Source organism: Chionomys nivalis, chromosome 2 (genome assembly GCF_950005125.1).
Source record: "Chionomys nivalis chromosome 2, mChiNiv1.1, whole genome shotgun sequence".
NCBI lineage: Eukaryota > Metazoa > Chordata > Mammalia > Rodentia > Cricetidae > Chionomys > Chionomys nivalis.
Window position 1 is genome coordinate 95,137,824 of NC_080087.1, and position 16,095 is coordinate 95,153,918.

The 16,095-nt window shown below is 42.5% G+C and overlaps 1 protein-coding gene across 2 annotated transcripts in view; it reads left to right on the forward strand.

The window, feature by feature from the left end:
* Window positions 1-16,095, forward strand: part of Efna5 (ephrin A5) — a 280,036-nt gene that overhangs the window by 219,259 nt on the left and 44,682 nt on the right. For both annotated transcript variants that reach the window (XM_057763288.1, XM_057763289.1), the window contains exon 2: window positions 14,588-14,880. In XM_057763288.1, the coding sequence (XP_057619271.1) occupies window positions 14,588-14,880 (293 nt within the window). The remainder of the gene's footprint in view (window positions 1-14,587; window positions 14,881-16,095) is intronic.

Consider the following 16,095-nt stretch of genomic DNA (forward strand, 5'->3'; position numbering starts at 1 on the left):
GGTGTTTCTGTCCTGCATATAGCAGCTGCGCTTATTGGTTTCGTAATCTGTAATCTCAAATTGTGCTTCTATTTTAAAGTCACTGTGCCCGAAGCACGGGATTCTATTCAGACATTCAGACATAACTATTTAAAATTGAAGAGAGAAGTTCTAGCCGTAAGTAGGCTCAATCTTCTCTGAGATTTTTCTTCCTGATCTGATGAAGTGCGACACTTCTTCAAACCAACCACGATTTCTCCCTGCACTGCCTTGCTTATGCAAACTTCTCAATAGGCTGGAGATGCGAGCGCATGTTAAAAAAAAAAAAAACTGTACAAATTTTGTCTGGCTTTGCATTATTGTTAAGTCAGCGAGGATCCTAATGGAGTACAGAGGATGAGACAACAAGAATGAAATCAATAGACACAAAAGGCAGACGAACTTGCATAAATTAGCACTCTAATAGGGAAAGAGAAATGTGTATTCTCGTTCATCTTTCAAGTCATACCCACTATTGAAAAAGGTCTAAGAGAAAGCAGCTGATTTATTTTTCGGCGTTGTTCAAGGGTGCAGAAATGGGAAAAATGCAAGTAAATTGAGCATTGAGGAGAGAGCTCTGAGCTGCTGGCATTAGATCGATGTATCAAATACAGTGTGTAGATCTCAGCATGGTATGTCCACATGGACGATTCTATTGTCGGTGTTCCTTATGGAAATATGAATACCCAACAAAGATCTCCAGAGGGCTTGCTCCATGACCGGAATGCGTCTTGGAGAAATGAGGCTCTGATCTTCACATCCGGCTACTTGCAGCAAGCTATACATCCCTGCTATGCCCACTGAGAAAACAGCGGAGAGGAGTTTTCTGATGTTGACTGCCGAGATTCTAGAACCAGGGCAGTCGCTGCAGACCAGCTGCTGCCCAGCTAGCCAATAATTTCACTAAGTCTCACCAGCTCAGCTCAAGCCACGATTAGTGTGTCGTAACATTGTGCTCTGTTCCCCAGTGTTCCCGTTCTACTGTGTGCCTTTTCGGGGTACGATGCTTTGGGTACGGATGGAATATGTACCAGGCACTACAGCTCCCAGTCATAATGTAGCTCATGAACTAAGAACGTCCTCTGTCACTTTTGTCTGTCCCTTCCAGGACCTTGTTTCTACATCTAGCTACCCAAAAGGAGTTGAGTGCATAGAAGGCTGCCAGATGTCTTCACTGCCTTGGCTAAAAAGGTAGAAACGTCAGCCATGGATCGGTCATCCTTCTTGGGCAGCGTCCAGCCCAGGACAGCAACCTTGTCATTTGTGTTGTTGGTTGACTCAGTGTAGGGCGATAAGCAACGCGTTAATGGTTTTCTGTTGGCATGTCTCCAGAAACCTCACATGCAGACGGAGAGAGCCCTGCTACCCTGGGAGGATTTGGATGTCCTCCTTCATGATGCTAGAGCCCTCTGGATTGAGCAGCTCTTTTTAAAGATGTGTATAAAGTTCAGGGGCGGGCTGGCTGTTTTTGTCTTTACTTAGGACACTTTCACTCTTAGGGAAGTCTTCCAGAAAGATCTATCTTAGGGAAAATACTACCTGTGTTATTGTAAGAAAAACAATTAATTTGTCAGTATTGTTTTGGTTCCACTAAATTCAAAAAAGAATAAAGAGAATCATGTCTGCCAATTATCAGAATTTCTTCTCTATGTTTCTTTGCATATAAAAATGGATCTTTGCTCAGCTCCCTTCCATTGTGCCTAACTGTAATCAGTACCTCATGGTCTTGTTATATAGCTTTGTCTCATTAGGGCAATGGAAATGGTATTGAACAATAGCAATATAATGCGGGGAAACAGTTTGTAATTCAGTTGGAAATTGCTAATGCAGTAGACAGTCGATAATACAATCAGCTTGACTTTCCTAGGAAAACATGAGGTCAATTTCCTCTGCTCCCCTCACAGATCTTCTCCGAGGGCAGGGCTGTGGGGATGCCCTGAGGCACACGCTGTGGGATGCCCCTGGAAGGGAAAGTCCTTTATGAGTCAAATTTGGACTGCTCCTTAAATTTCTGGGGAGAAGTGCTATTTAAGCCTGAAGTTCTCTCTGGAGAGTTTCAGCGACGATACTAGGTAATTTCCAGTCCTGAAAGCAAACATCTGTATGCCATGATCCCTCAAAACCCATCCCTCGTTTATCTCATTATCGTCTTGATGGAGAAGCAAGGTTCTAATGTAATTGCTGCTGACTACGAAGTATCAAGGGAACGAAAGCAGGCTCACCTTTGGATAGGCTTACACCATGCATGATGTATACACTTGTAATTCCTGTAGGTTAAGAGTAGTCAGCATGAGTAGTGTCTGGGGCACAATGGAGAACAACCTGGGAGACAAGACCGGTTAGGTGGAGGTAGGGGTGGGGAGGAGGATGTAATGACATTTCAATTTCATGAAATTAAGAAAATAAAATAAAATATAGAGTAAAATGGTATTTTAAAGATGTGTTTAGGGAGAATTTTATTGCTTTTGCTGAGATAGCTTAGTTGTGACTGTTGAGTAAAAACTGAGCATGGAAGTTCATTTGAGAAGAGCTCAAAGTGAATAGTAAACATGTAGCCACAAATACGGTGCTAATTATTCCAGTTCAGCTTGTGTTGAAGATGTTGCGTTGTAGTAAAGAAGCCAGGAATGATGTGGCTAATTTTGCATTGTCTTATAACATTTCTTGTCCTTAGAGCAGGCAGGGTCTCCTCCAGGTAGTACAACTTTTTAAATAGCTTGTCAGAGAATGATAGTGTTTCATGCTTTCATTTGCTTCCAAACATCCATTTTTTTGTTTGTTTGTTTGTTTGTTTGTTTTTCGAGACAAGGTTTCTCTGTGGCTTTGGAGCCTGTCCTGGAACTAGCTCTTGTGGACCAGGTTGGTCTCGAACTCACAGAGATCCGCCTGTCTCTGCCTCCCGAGTGCTGGGATTAAAGGCGTGCGCCACCACCGCCCAGCTAACATCCATTTTCTTTAGAAATATTAATTATATGGTGAAGCCACAACCCTGATCTGAAAAATAGGCAAAGCCAAGTTTAATGTTCTATCAGAAGTTTGCATTACAGGAGTTTTTTTTTTTTTCTCTGATACCAGACATCTTTATTTACACTGAAATAAAACAAAATAGTTATCTGCCCCATGTGCATTTTCAGTTCACTTCTTCTAGGAGGTTAGGATAGTTTGTAGGGGCTGGAGAGATGGCTCAACAGTTAAGAGCCCTGACTTCTCTTTCAGAGGACCCAGGTTCAATTCCCAGTACCTACATGGCAGCTCACAACTGTCTGTAGCTTCAAGATCTGACAGCCTCACAAAGACATGCATGCAGGCGAAACACCAGTGTTCATAGAACTAAAATAAATAAATTCTATAAAAGATAGTTTGTAACTCCTTAGAATTCCGAATTCTAAGCTGGAGCCTATGACAGTAAAACATGCAGACTTTCCTTCAGCCTTGGGGTGTCACTGTGTGGTCCAGGTTGGCCTTGACAATACCACCAGTGGATGCTGTTCTTCATCCGTCTTGTAGACTGTGGTGCCTACCTGGTCAAAGCATGTAGCATGATACTCTTGCTGGTCATGGTTATTAAACCACACTCACCTTTGCTTTTAGGGACCCTGACCTCTGCCTTTCTGCTGTTGACTGGACTCACTGTCTTTGGGTAGATCTTAGGTTTTTCCCTTTGCAAATCTTCTTTCTCGGCTATAGGGTCAGTAAGTCTGAGTTCCCTAAAGTGCGTTTTCTGTTTACCTATACCCTATTTCTCTGAGAGATAGAGATGAAAGGTGTATTTGATATTTAATCTGAAGGATGGAAAAAAAATACAAGTTCCTTTTAGCACATAAAATGGGTTATGATTTTAATTAAATAGTTGGCATGTATAAAGTAGGAACCAGATGTTGAATTAAAATTTCAACAAATGAAATTGGCCTTTTCTGTAAATAAGTTGAATGATGAGCTAAAGTCACATTTACTCAACAGTGGACACAGAATCTGTGTTTAAGTTCCAGGCTGATTTAGCAGCTCCCACGGGATTCATAAACCCATTTACTGTTCTTTGACCTAGCTCATCAGTGCTGAGTTTGTGACTAGCCACAGCTCACGTTTTGTTTTGTTGTTTTGTTTTGTTTTCTCCCTTTGAGAGGACAGAACACTTTGAATAGCAATAAAATGTTACTGTGCACTTGGCAAAACTTTGGGGTCTGTGGTTACGCTGCGGAACGGTGAGGAGAGCCAGTTGTGACCCTCTCCCCTCCGAGCTCACAGAGCTGGCTTGTCACCCAGCATGGAGGGTCCATTATCACCTTATTTCATCATCCTTGTATCTTGGGTTTTTTGAAACCCAGGGCCTACACACGTGGCTCGTTCAAACCTTGTAGCAAGCTGTACCAAAACTTGTGAAAGTTCAAGATGCAGGTCTTGTCCACTTGCTTTGAACTGTGGTTTTGAAAGTAGAGGTTATTAACATGGAACCGACGAAGCAAAATATCAACTATTCTCTGTCACCGAGATAAACAAGATTCAAGTAGGTAGAACTGTTATGGTACATAAGGCTCCCCGAAGTGCCTGGATTTGTTTCTAAGAAATAAATCGTGAACTGTTTATCTCTTTCCTCCTCTTACGTTTCCTTGGGATCGAGCAATCCATTTCTTATTTTGAACGTTGGGTTATTCTTACGTATATCTTCCTGTGGTCCAGGCTATAAAAGTAAATAGAGGAGCCAGCTGTATGAATGAATATCCTTTTAATAACTTCAGGAAAGAAATCATAATAATAGTAAGCAGTGGAAACGCACGTTTATGGGATGACCTGTAGTACCCAGCTTCCCAGGCTTAAGCCACGGGCGTACTGCCAGCATGTGCATTAAATGACAATTTCCTAGGTTCTGATAGTAGAAGTACCGTGCGGTTTGCTGTGCTCCTGAGACACATTTGCTGTGATGTTTGAAGGGTGCTAGCATTTTCTGACTTTATTTCCAGGGTTAAGGAGGAGAAAAATGGGCTAGGGACTTATCTACAACACCCTCAGTTCTTCTGTCTCTCAGTGAAAGCCTTGCTGAAGCCTCGCGGTAGCACAGTTGCCTCGTGACCATACAGTCACTTTTGGAGCGCCGTAAGTTAATTTCAGGAGTAAAACGATCGCTACTTAGGAAAATAGTGTGTCCTGTCTACTCAGAACAACTCAGAGATATTGAGATTCTCCTCACGCAGGATAATGTGGAAGGTGCCAACAGTTGCTTAATGCTACCCTTGTCTCCTTCCCTCTCATTCCCTTCTTCCCTGGGTATTTTTTAGTTATTCTTCATTGCATTTCATCAATTTATTATTCATTATTTTTTATTATTACTGATAGTATTATAATTGATAATATTATCAAATATAGTCACTGATAGTATTCTAACTTGATACCCACTCTACTTTCTTCTATATTATTAATTTCATCTTTAAAAAACCCAGTTTTCGTTACCCAGTCTACTGGTACGAACTACTATAGACTTGGTATCTTAAGCAACAGATTTATTTTCTGGAGGCAAACATCCAATATCAAGATGCAGCAGGAGTTGGTTAGGCTTAGCTGAATGTGACTATGTGGCTATGAGCAGCTCCCTTCTCATCGTGTCTTCCCATGGCCAACAGAGGGAGTGATCTGCTGTCTCCTGTTAAGAGGATACTAATCCTATTGGCTAAGGCCTCCTTTGACCATAATTACCCTCATATGTCTCCAAATACATTCACATAGAGCCAAGGCTTTCAACATAAGTTGTCTGGGCATAGAGATATGTTAAGTACGTAACACCGCAAGTATGGAAGAAACAAAACGTGTCTCAAATAGAGATCAGACCACGATGTGCACTCTGTGGGTCACCAAACCTTGACCTGGTGCTTGCTCTGCGCTTCTTTATGTGCACAGCGTGCTCTGGTGACGATAGCTTTAGAGGAAGTCCCAAGGTAAAAACAGTGGGAAGCCGGTCTACCTAGCAGGCTTCAAGCAGTGGCCTGGATTGACTGGAAGAAAGGTAGATGTCAGGCATCCTGGCCCGGTAGAGACTAAGGACAATGACTTAATTCTAGTCTCTATTCACAAGGGTATGGGTCACACCTTGGCAGTGACTGGCTGATTGCTGAGAAACTTGATTTCCTCTCCTAGCTCAGGGATCAGCAACAGAGAGACGTGGATGTCGAGCCGTTTGTATTCTCCGCGCCTTCTCACTGCAGCAAAACCCTGCCTGCTTTGGTCCTGACCTGAGCAGACGGGAGCCTCCAGACCCGAGGAGCCTCTGGATTGCCAGCGTCTGGTTGCCGGGGACACAGCACAGAACAGAACAGTGGCTGGCAGAGGCTGAAAGGAGTCTTGGGTGTTCCTGCCAGTGTGAGAGGCGGCTGCAGGGTTTTGTGAAGCAGTCTGCTGAACCCTCTCAAATAGAGGCACCCAGTGCTGTTCAGCTGTGTAATTGGGATGGAAATGGGCCAATGAGAGGCAGCAGTTTGTGCTTAACCTTTTGGGAGTCTTGTTCCAGGAGACTTGGAGGGGGGGGGCAACATTACAAATAATAAGCTTCTCCGCCTGATTTGTAATGAATTAGTAATAAGCGGCCTGGTGCCGTACGAAAGTCTGCGATTACCGCGCGGCTTCAGCTAAGAGCGAGGGACTGCATCTTATTTTGATCAGCTGTAGCATAGCAAAGACATGTAATTATCATAATCTAACAATTAGCTTGGCATCACTTTCCAGTGTTTAATTACCCCGATAAATGGTAATTGAATAGAGGACTTAATGACAAGAGAGAAACTTTAATTCTGCCTTAGGTGCTTAAGTTGTCTACTCGGCTTGGAATAATTTTCTAGCATTGCTTGAACAACAGTCTTGACTGTCGTTTTCCGCCTTTGCTGCCCGCCATTATTTTCTTTCATGATCTTGACCTTTGTTTATCATCCCGTGAAACTCTTCGGAAAATTTGACACAGCGACCCAGGATCCATATGATGATCACTTGTTTTCCATTTCTTGGATACAGAAAATTTCCCTTCTTTGGGTATCCATCAAAGTGCAGGCACTCAGGTGATTCTCTGGGTGCTGAGACAATAGAGGCTGCAGCAGCTTCACGGAAATGAATAGAGAAGACGCCTACAGACACGTCCCAGTTTCCCCGCGTCTACCCGTTTTCTTTGGGTGAATTTGGTACTTTTTATGACCGTAATGAAGATCTAGACTCTTGATACTCCAGATTTTATCTCCCTTCACTTCTTACCCTCAGACTTTAATCCAGCTACTCAAAAGGTCCTCCCAAGTGGCCTGTGAACCTAGCTGCCTCTTCTATGCCATATTTCCTAGCCACAGCACTGCTCTCTGCCTTACAAATCGGAGCTTCCAGTTAGATGACATTACTGTGGTTATTCTTTGGCACACATGCTGCCTTTTGTTGGCTGATAAGGGTCACATATATATTATATGTGTATATATATTATGTTTGTGTATTATATGTGTATTATATTTCCTATCTCCTGGCTTATTGTGTTTTGCTTGTTTATCAGTAAATTAATATAGACTCATTCCAGATGGGTCTTCAAAATCCAGTTATTGAAAAGTCAGAGATAAAACTCTGGGGCTTGGAACATAACTTTCAAAAAGTTACCATCAACTCATACAAATATTTTACTGTTTATATATCAGGTATGTGAGAAATACCGAGTCATTATTCTCCAAAGTCCTCTTCTTGGTTTGGTGAAGAAAGTAGAGATTTATTATTACTCTTTGTTATTGTTACTTTTGAAACTAAGAATGGCCTGGACTTCTGCCAGGTCCTACCTTCTCACCAGGGATAAGGTGGCATCCTTAGAAGTGAGCGATTGGACAGATGGTTCATTGGTTTGGTAGACTCCCATACCCCCTAATCAGATGAGATACTGGCTGTATAACGTACTTGATGATTCTTTTTCTGCGCCTACTCATGATCAGTCTGCATAGATGCAGTAGGATCTCGACCCCATATACTCAAGGGACCCTAAAACTCCAGATGCCTTGGAGCCTGTTGCCTAGCTTTGTTGAAAACTCCTGGCCAGCAGACATGGTGAGAAACAGCCTGTACTGCGTTGTGGAAGTGACCCATGTTAGGACCACACTGATTGCCAGATGTTAATTCTTTATTTTTTTTTCAAAATCCCCTTTCGAAAACGATTTGACATGATCTGTGATGTGTTGGTCTTGTTAGGGTCCTGCCTGGTAAACAAGCTGACTTGGCCTGCTGACATTGGCTCACTCACACCGCATGCCCCGGGCTTCATTGGGGGCTTAAAAGCAATTAGACTGTCACCCAAAATACCCGGTTCCTTCCTAGAGAAAAGTCTTGTTTAGGCTCTGCCAATTTAATGCTTTCTTTCCTTTGGAGCTCCTCTTTCAAGCTAATAAAACGAGCTCCAAATGGGTTAAAACGCCGGGAGAGAGCATTCCGTGTGCCCTGTCCTATGTGAGGCAGGTACTGCTCACAGGACATACAGTTTGTAAGAAGCCATTAGGACTGGTACGCCTAAACTAGGATAGCAACAAGCAAGAGCTGTTCAAGATCCTTATCTACTCATTTGGTAGGGATAATTAACACTGAGTAACGGGACTAGGAAGTGGACACACACAGTAGAGAGAGAGAAAGACCAAACCCGCAAGTTATCACACTCGTCTACTGATGAATTCTGAGTAGTCAGTCAAGATATTAGGTCTTATCACTGTAACCAAGTCTATGAAAGCTGGCGTGCTGCAGGCCTGCAGGCCAGTGAACTCGTTTGGAATTTTCATGAATGGATCAACACGGCACTTACATCTGTGTAGTAAGTAGTTCATCAGTATCTCGCCCTTCATCAGACGGAGAGGTATATAAATGTAGCAGAAGCTATTAGCACACACGCTGCATCTACGTAGCATATACTGAACTGTGTTTCTTCTGCAAAAGACGAAGAAGGATACATCTCTGAAATACTTATGGAAGCAAGTTTTACCTCCAGTTGGCGAGTCTCACGACTCCAGGAATAGTAGTTGATACTGTTACGCTGCCGAACCTGGAGGAGGTAGACTGGACATCATCGGCTTCAAGTGCTTTGGTTGCACCGAAACTACCCATGCCCCACACTCTGGGGAGCCCTCTCAATTTGCCAGTGCATCCCCAAAAGCCTCCTGTTTTAGCCTCGGAGAGAGAGGAAAAGTTTAAAATCAGCAAAACAAATATTTGCCCAGCCCTTGGTGATACCGCTACCATTTATCTATGCCAAGTTTCACTTGCTGTTTATATTTCATGCTTGAGCCTCTGCAAGGAAACAAAACACAAAAAAGAACATCTTCAGATTTAGGGTAGGGACCATAAGGCTTGCATTCTGCGCTGAGCGGAAGAGCAGAAGGAGCTGGGGAATAGCGTGTTACGTAACTGGACTGCTGTCCTGCCATTGCCCAGAAGCACTTTTATAAAGCGAAACCCACGTCTCTTCCAGGGCCCATTGGGTCCTTTTGGGACAAGTGAGAAATTCTTCTGGCTAACAGACACATCTTATTCTGTAATTAGACTTTAAATCAAAACTAGTGGAATTGAAAGACCATGCTGCTGAGACATATTCATTCTAGATTTAGTTTAAAATTTGAGAAGAAGCCTGAGCTGATAAATTTGTTTAATCATTGATCATAAATCACAGAATGTCATATATTAGGTTGCCCTGTAATTAAGGAGGTGACAGCAGAGTCCTATTCAAATAGGAATGTTAAAACAATCACCTCTTGACATATTAAGATGTATTTAAAATGTAGTCATCAACTGTCCGATTGGGGAGAGATAACATTTTCATTGTTGAGTGCTTCAAGACATTACCCGAAGGGGAGTAAAAGTGCCCCGAAGCTCCCTAACTTCTAATGGCATCATCTCCTTCCAGTGACACCATGTCTGTATTTATGGAGTGAAGACACTTCGCTCAGGAGCCACTTGATAAAATACCTCACCATGTATTTCCCTGGAAGCAAGCTCTCTGCTGTGCCAGCAACATACGCTAAAGGCCAATTTAGAATGTTTTAAATATGCACCGTCCCCTTCCTTTTCCAGCTAGGAAGATGAAATGCATTTTGGCGTTAGCAGAGGGGGAAGGAGCGGGAGGAGGAAGGCTACGGGAGAAAATGGCTGGGGGATGATTGTGCTCCTACTGCTCTGCTTGTGTCTTTCTGGCGTTTGCCGTCTCTAGCTGTCAGAGCCCATGATGCAGGGGCATATGGTCGAGGAGAAGGAAATGTCAGTGTCACCGAAAGCCATTGCCTGACAAAGACACCTGGGCGCTTTCTCTTTGCTTTACTAAAGGACAGGATTGAGTTAAAAACTCCACTGGAAACGAAACCAAGTACTCATTGCTAGATGTCTGATTTTCCAGTGCTCCAGGGTGGAAAATAAAGGAGGTAGGAAAACAGAGACATATGGGTCAAGCTAACTAATGCTGTCAAATGATAGTTTAGTTTATATCTCAGGAAGAATTTGTGGGCATGTCATTGAGAACTAAATGAAAAGACAATCGTCATTTCTTTATTTGATTTGAGTTTTGAGATTCAAGTCATGATTCACTTCCACTGCACAGGTTAACTAAGAGAAGAGATATTAACAATGGTTGTAAATTGATAATCAAGATATATTTAGCAATATGATGGAAAGCCACCAACCAAATACTGTACTTAGAGGCAGGCTTCCCAGCTCTTGTCCCTACTTCTGTGGTCACATTGCCACAAGTCGCCTCTGGAAATGCGCCTTTCCTCTAACCTGTCAGGTGGCTTCATCGTCTCCAACTTCCCACCAACTCTGTGACTCACCCTGGGTATTGGGGATGATTACAGAGGCTTAATTTTTGTGCTGAATTTTATTCTTAGGCAGGTAACATGGACCTTTGGTAATAGAGATGATATTGACCCTCAACCAATCTATTGACAGATTTTTGATAGGTGGGTAAAATATAGCTTTGCGATAAGAGAATATATTTTATTGTATGTTGTGAGGAGCATTGATCTGACCAGCCATGGATCCCAGTGAGAAACAGGGGCCATCTTTCTATGGATGTAGGATGTTTCTGGCTCCTGAGAGATTTACATTGTTCAGGTTACATTGTGTAATTGCTTACGCAGATGAAACCCCCTTACTAAATATGGTGAGTGGTCATGCTTTTACGGGGTGAACCACAGTGATGATTTAGAGACTGGATAAATGATTGTTCCCTTATCTGGTGGCCTGCCAGATATTATAGTTTCTTATTTAATTTATTTAATTATTATATATTAAAGATTCAGTGATCTCAAAGAGGTCACCACTACAGATGCAGTGGGTAAAATCAGAGGAAGTAAGAAAGAGAAGACGTTTGCAGGAAAGGCCCTAAAAAGCATGCTAACCTTTAGGGCAGTTTTCGTGTCGCCACGGCACCTGTAAATATAGCATGCAGAATCTTTTCTTGATGTGCATTTCGTCTTTAGTGTGAGCCCAGGCTCGTGAAAGCTGTTTTCTGTTGGAAACAATCCCTTTAGGTGAATGGCTGCTGAGCCTAACAACATTTAATTCTATGAGAGACAGTGTGCATGAGTCAAGAGCTAATACTGCCTTCAAAGGCTTCTTGTCAATGCTGATGTTCATGTGGGCATGCAGGGAAGAGAAGCAGGCTTGTCCTGTAAGGGTGTCACCCTAAAGGAAACTGGTACCCATCGTTTTAAGAGGGTACCATTTAAGAAGAGGTGTTTCTGAGTGGTGGAACAGTCACACTGCAGGGCCATTGTAGTTTGTAAGACAGGATATGCTACTGACTTTAACCCCACTACCTCTGTATAGTGAAAAATTGAGCTAAGAGAATGATATCCTCTCTGCATGTTGTTCCTGATTGGTAACGTAAAACACTATAACTGCTTGATATAGTAGTTTTGAGTATCAGAGTGTATGTATGTCATATATGCAGAACACATAGATTCCCAGGACAGCGAATGCGTGTTGTATCAGTAAATGGGAAAGAGATCCGAAACTCCATTGAGAATGAGATTTGTCCCTCTGGGGAATATGAAGCAGACCTGCGGACTTGATGTCAGCAATTTAATCTCTTAGGAAACACAATATGACGAGCATTAGCTCTGAGGTCAGACGGCTTTAGTTTCAGTTCCCCTCGGCCTTTTACTAGCTGTGAACACTGGGCACATCACTTGGGTTAATCTCAGTGTCTTTGTCTTTGAATAGATAGCACAGTAGTGGTTCTGTGATGGATATTAAACTGAGATATGAATGTAACGTAGTAAGTATTCAATCTTAGTCATGTTCTGTGTGCTATAAAATTAGAATATCTAATCCTATTTTTTCTTTTATACCTAAGGACATTGTAAATGTTTTTCAGGGGTTTCGCTTAGTCATTGTTTTATTTAGATATTGCCTATTCTTTGACATATGTATTAGTAAACACATGTGCAAGTTAAAGACCCGAAGCAAGACAGGCCTACAATCCTGTCCCTGAAGGGTAGATACAGGAAGGTTCAGGAGTCCAAGGTCACTCTTGGCAACCAGGCAAGTTCAAGTTTAGCCTCTGCTACATAATACCTGTTTCAATAAACAGACAAGCAAACAAGGATCTGAAATAGAAGTGTAAATTAGCTATGAAAGATTATCATCTTCAGCAATTGATAAAGAATATGAGTTATTAGAACAATCACGTATTTAAAATAGGCAACTCAGTAATTTACTTAGCTCACATGGAAGTCCAATATCACCTGGGCGGACAACTGATCAACCCAATGGAGGATGGGTTTTCTGTTCCATAGTTTGCTTTGTTAAAATTTTAGTGACATTAACAGGGAAAAAATGGAAGAGATAAACTAAACCCAAGGTGCCAAAGAAACGTGGCAATGTGGCTTTTAATTGTAGAACAACAGAATTATAGAATAAGAGACTATCAGAATAAATCCGGGTAATGACAGTTTTTAATTTTCATTTTCAATCCGAGCACTTTCAAATGCTAGTCAAGCTCGCATGAGTGACACTAGGGAAAGAACCACCCCCCCATGTCTCTAAAATCTATAATAATAATAATATAATAGTTTAAAGTGCATCTGGGCATCACCTTCTGCTGCAGTTCTTGTCTGGCTCTCATCCAAAACTGTCAGGCTACTCTTGAGTACTGATGATTCATAGCCCGACACCTTTTATCTGAACATTGCAATGTCTTTTCTTTGTACTTTAGCAGCGATGTTACCTTGATGTTCAGAAATCTCCTAAAAGCAACAATCTTTCCGTACATCTTGACAAATCAGTTCCTGCCAGTAATGAAGAAGTGGTAAACTCACGATCATGATAAACACAAAGACATAAACACCCGCGGTTCTCTTTGGAAGAAATGCCCGTGTATTGAAAGAATCCTAGCTGGAATGGAAATATTCTGATACCTTCCCTTGGTTTTTGATTTGGAACTTTTAAACCTCCAGTTGCTCTTTCTATGCTTCCTCCTCTGAGACTTGAGGAGCCGTGGGGGGTAACCAAGATACCAATTGCTCTTCTACCAAGGCTCTGGGTGATTTATGACTTTGACTCATCAGATACAATCCTTAAAGCCAGGTCGGCTCACTAAGTGAGTGCTTCTCCCGCTTTCTTTTTGAACAGTGTTGTGCCTCAGACAGGAATCTTTGCCCGAGAGTGTTTAGCATTGGGAATAAGAGTGGTCTGTTTCTCCTGGGCTAACCTTGATTCCCACGGTGCTGAGGTTCTCATATGCTTGGGTCCTCCATTTTAAGAACTCAGTGGGAAACTGGAGGGAATGAGGAGGCACTGAGAGTGAGAAGGAACCTAGGAACTGTCCCAGAGATAACCAAAGGAACAAGGATTTTCATGTACAGAGAAAGGAGGCTACAGACGCAGCTGACATCTCCAAATGTTTTATGGACTACCTTGTGGAAGAGGAATTAGATGCGCCCTTTGTAACTCCAGGCGGCAGAAGTAGGATCAGTGAGTAGAAATTACACAGAAGCAGATTTATGCTCAATATAGGAGGAAAGTTTCTAACATTTAGAGATGTCCAAAAATGGAATTGACCAGCTCATCATTGCTGGGAAGTGTTCATGTGAGACTGACCGACCGGCTTGAAGATTATGGGGCTTTATGAGTGTTGTATTTCAGCAGTAACACAGCTTTATAGTGAACCTTTCTGAGGGCTTAGGGAAGAATTTCCCTGCTAGCTGAAAACAAAGGCGTTTTTATAAGCTTTCCTGCCATGATTTTAGGCTGAGAAAGATTTACCCATATGATTCTTACTTCCCACATCACTGTGGCCTGTGAAATACTTTTCAGTTCATTGGGAAAGATATTAATTAAGACAGAGAAGCTGTAGTTTTATAGACTTGAACTGAAGCAGGCATGTGCTACTTACAGGCTGGTGTCCTGTGTGTGTGTGTGTGTGTGTGGTGTGCAGTTGGATTTGTGACTTTTCACATCAGGCTATAACAGTGGTCAGTAAGAACTTTTTGTACTAAATGTTTTACCTCCAGGATTATTGGAGGCTTCCGCTGTTGATTCCAAGCAGGAAACTTTCCCTGTCTGAATTATCTTCATCTCCTTCTCTTTCCAACAGATTCCAGAGGGGTGACTACCACATTGACGTCTGCATCAATGACTACCTGGATGTTTTCTGCCCTCACTATGAGGACTCTGTCCCAGAAGATAAGACTGAACGCTATGTCCTCTACATGGTGAACTTTGATGGCTACAGTGCCTGCGACCATACTTCCAAAGGGTTCAAGAGATGGGAATGTAACCGGCCTCACTCTCCAAATGGACCGCTGAAGTTCTCTGAGAAATTCCAGCTCTTCACTCCCTTTTCTCTAGGATTTGAATTCAGGCCAGGCCGAGAGTATTTCTACATCTGTGAGTACATAGAGATTTATTCTGTTGTGGGGCAGCTGCAAAACTCAGGCTCATTTAAAAAAAGAAAAGAAAAAAAAACCCAAACCTATGTTGCAGAGAATTGCAGAGCTGGACTCTGCATTACAGATGTCTCCTTGTAAATGCACACATCATGGTCCCTAGATACATTAGTTGGGAATTGAGAACCCAAATTAGATTAAAGACACACCGCTTCTTCCCCTATGAAATTGCGTGTCAGCCCGTTCAGTGAACCACTGCTGACTGGTATTTCTTTTAAATGAAAATTGTCAGGACTTTTTTTTTTTTTTTTTTTTAAAGCTTGGGGAAAGGGAAAAAAAAAGATTCCTGAAAAAAGAATTAAAGGAAATAATTAAATTTACATAACTTGGAGTCATTGCATTTCTTATTCAGGTGTCAGCAATATCCTTTCTCTCATCCACATTTTTCGTGGAGAAAGCCACAACGCCTGCAAATGTCAGCAGGCTGACGATAAAATACTTGCTTTGCACCGAGAAGAGACAGTTATTAGGAGCAGCTGTGTCTTTCGACAGGCAAGCGTGAAGCAGGATCTAGGAAGAGCTCCCAGGGAACTGCTTTCTCACCTGTGAGCCTTGTGTGACTCTCCTGAGAGAACTCTGAATGTTCTCAGCAGACCTGCCTTTGTCATAGTGCCACGGACGGCTCTTCCTCTCCGTCACACGCAGCGTTACATGTTGAGGCATCACACTGTTAGAGATTACTCCTAAGTGCTTCTCAGACTTCCCTATGCATGCGACCCCTGGGGGTCTGGTTGTCATACAGATGTTGGCTTTAGACCTAAGATTCTGCATGCATCAGGTGCCCAGGTAGTGTTCATATTGCTGGCCTACAGGCCACACGTTGAATAACAGGGTTCTAGCTGATACCAACCCTAGGTCTCTTGGTAGCTGGACATTTTTTTTTTAGTATCGAATACTTAGAGTCTAGATGCTGGACTCTGGCCTTTCCTGTGTTCACTATTGGCAGTAGGTCACAGAAGCTTACTTGTCCGTTTGTGGTACGTTTATTGAGGAGCTCACGTTGGCTCTGAAGTGTCGGGAGGTGCTAGATGAAGATATTCCCTATTGATTGTAAAGGGGGAGGCTTGTAAAGAGGGAGTGCAGGTAAGAACAGCTGTTGAGTAAAGATGCAAGGGCCAGTCTGGACTCAGGAGGACATGAGGCTTACCTATGTCAG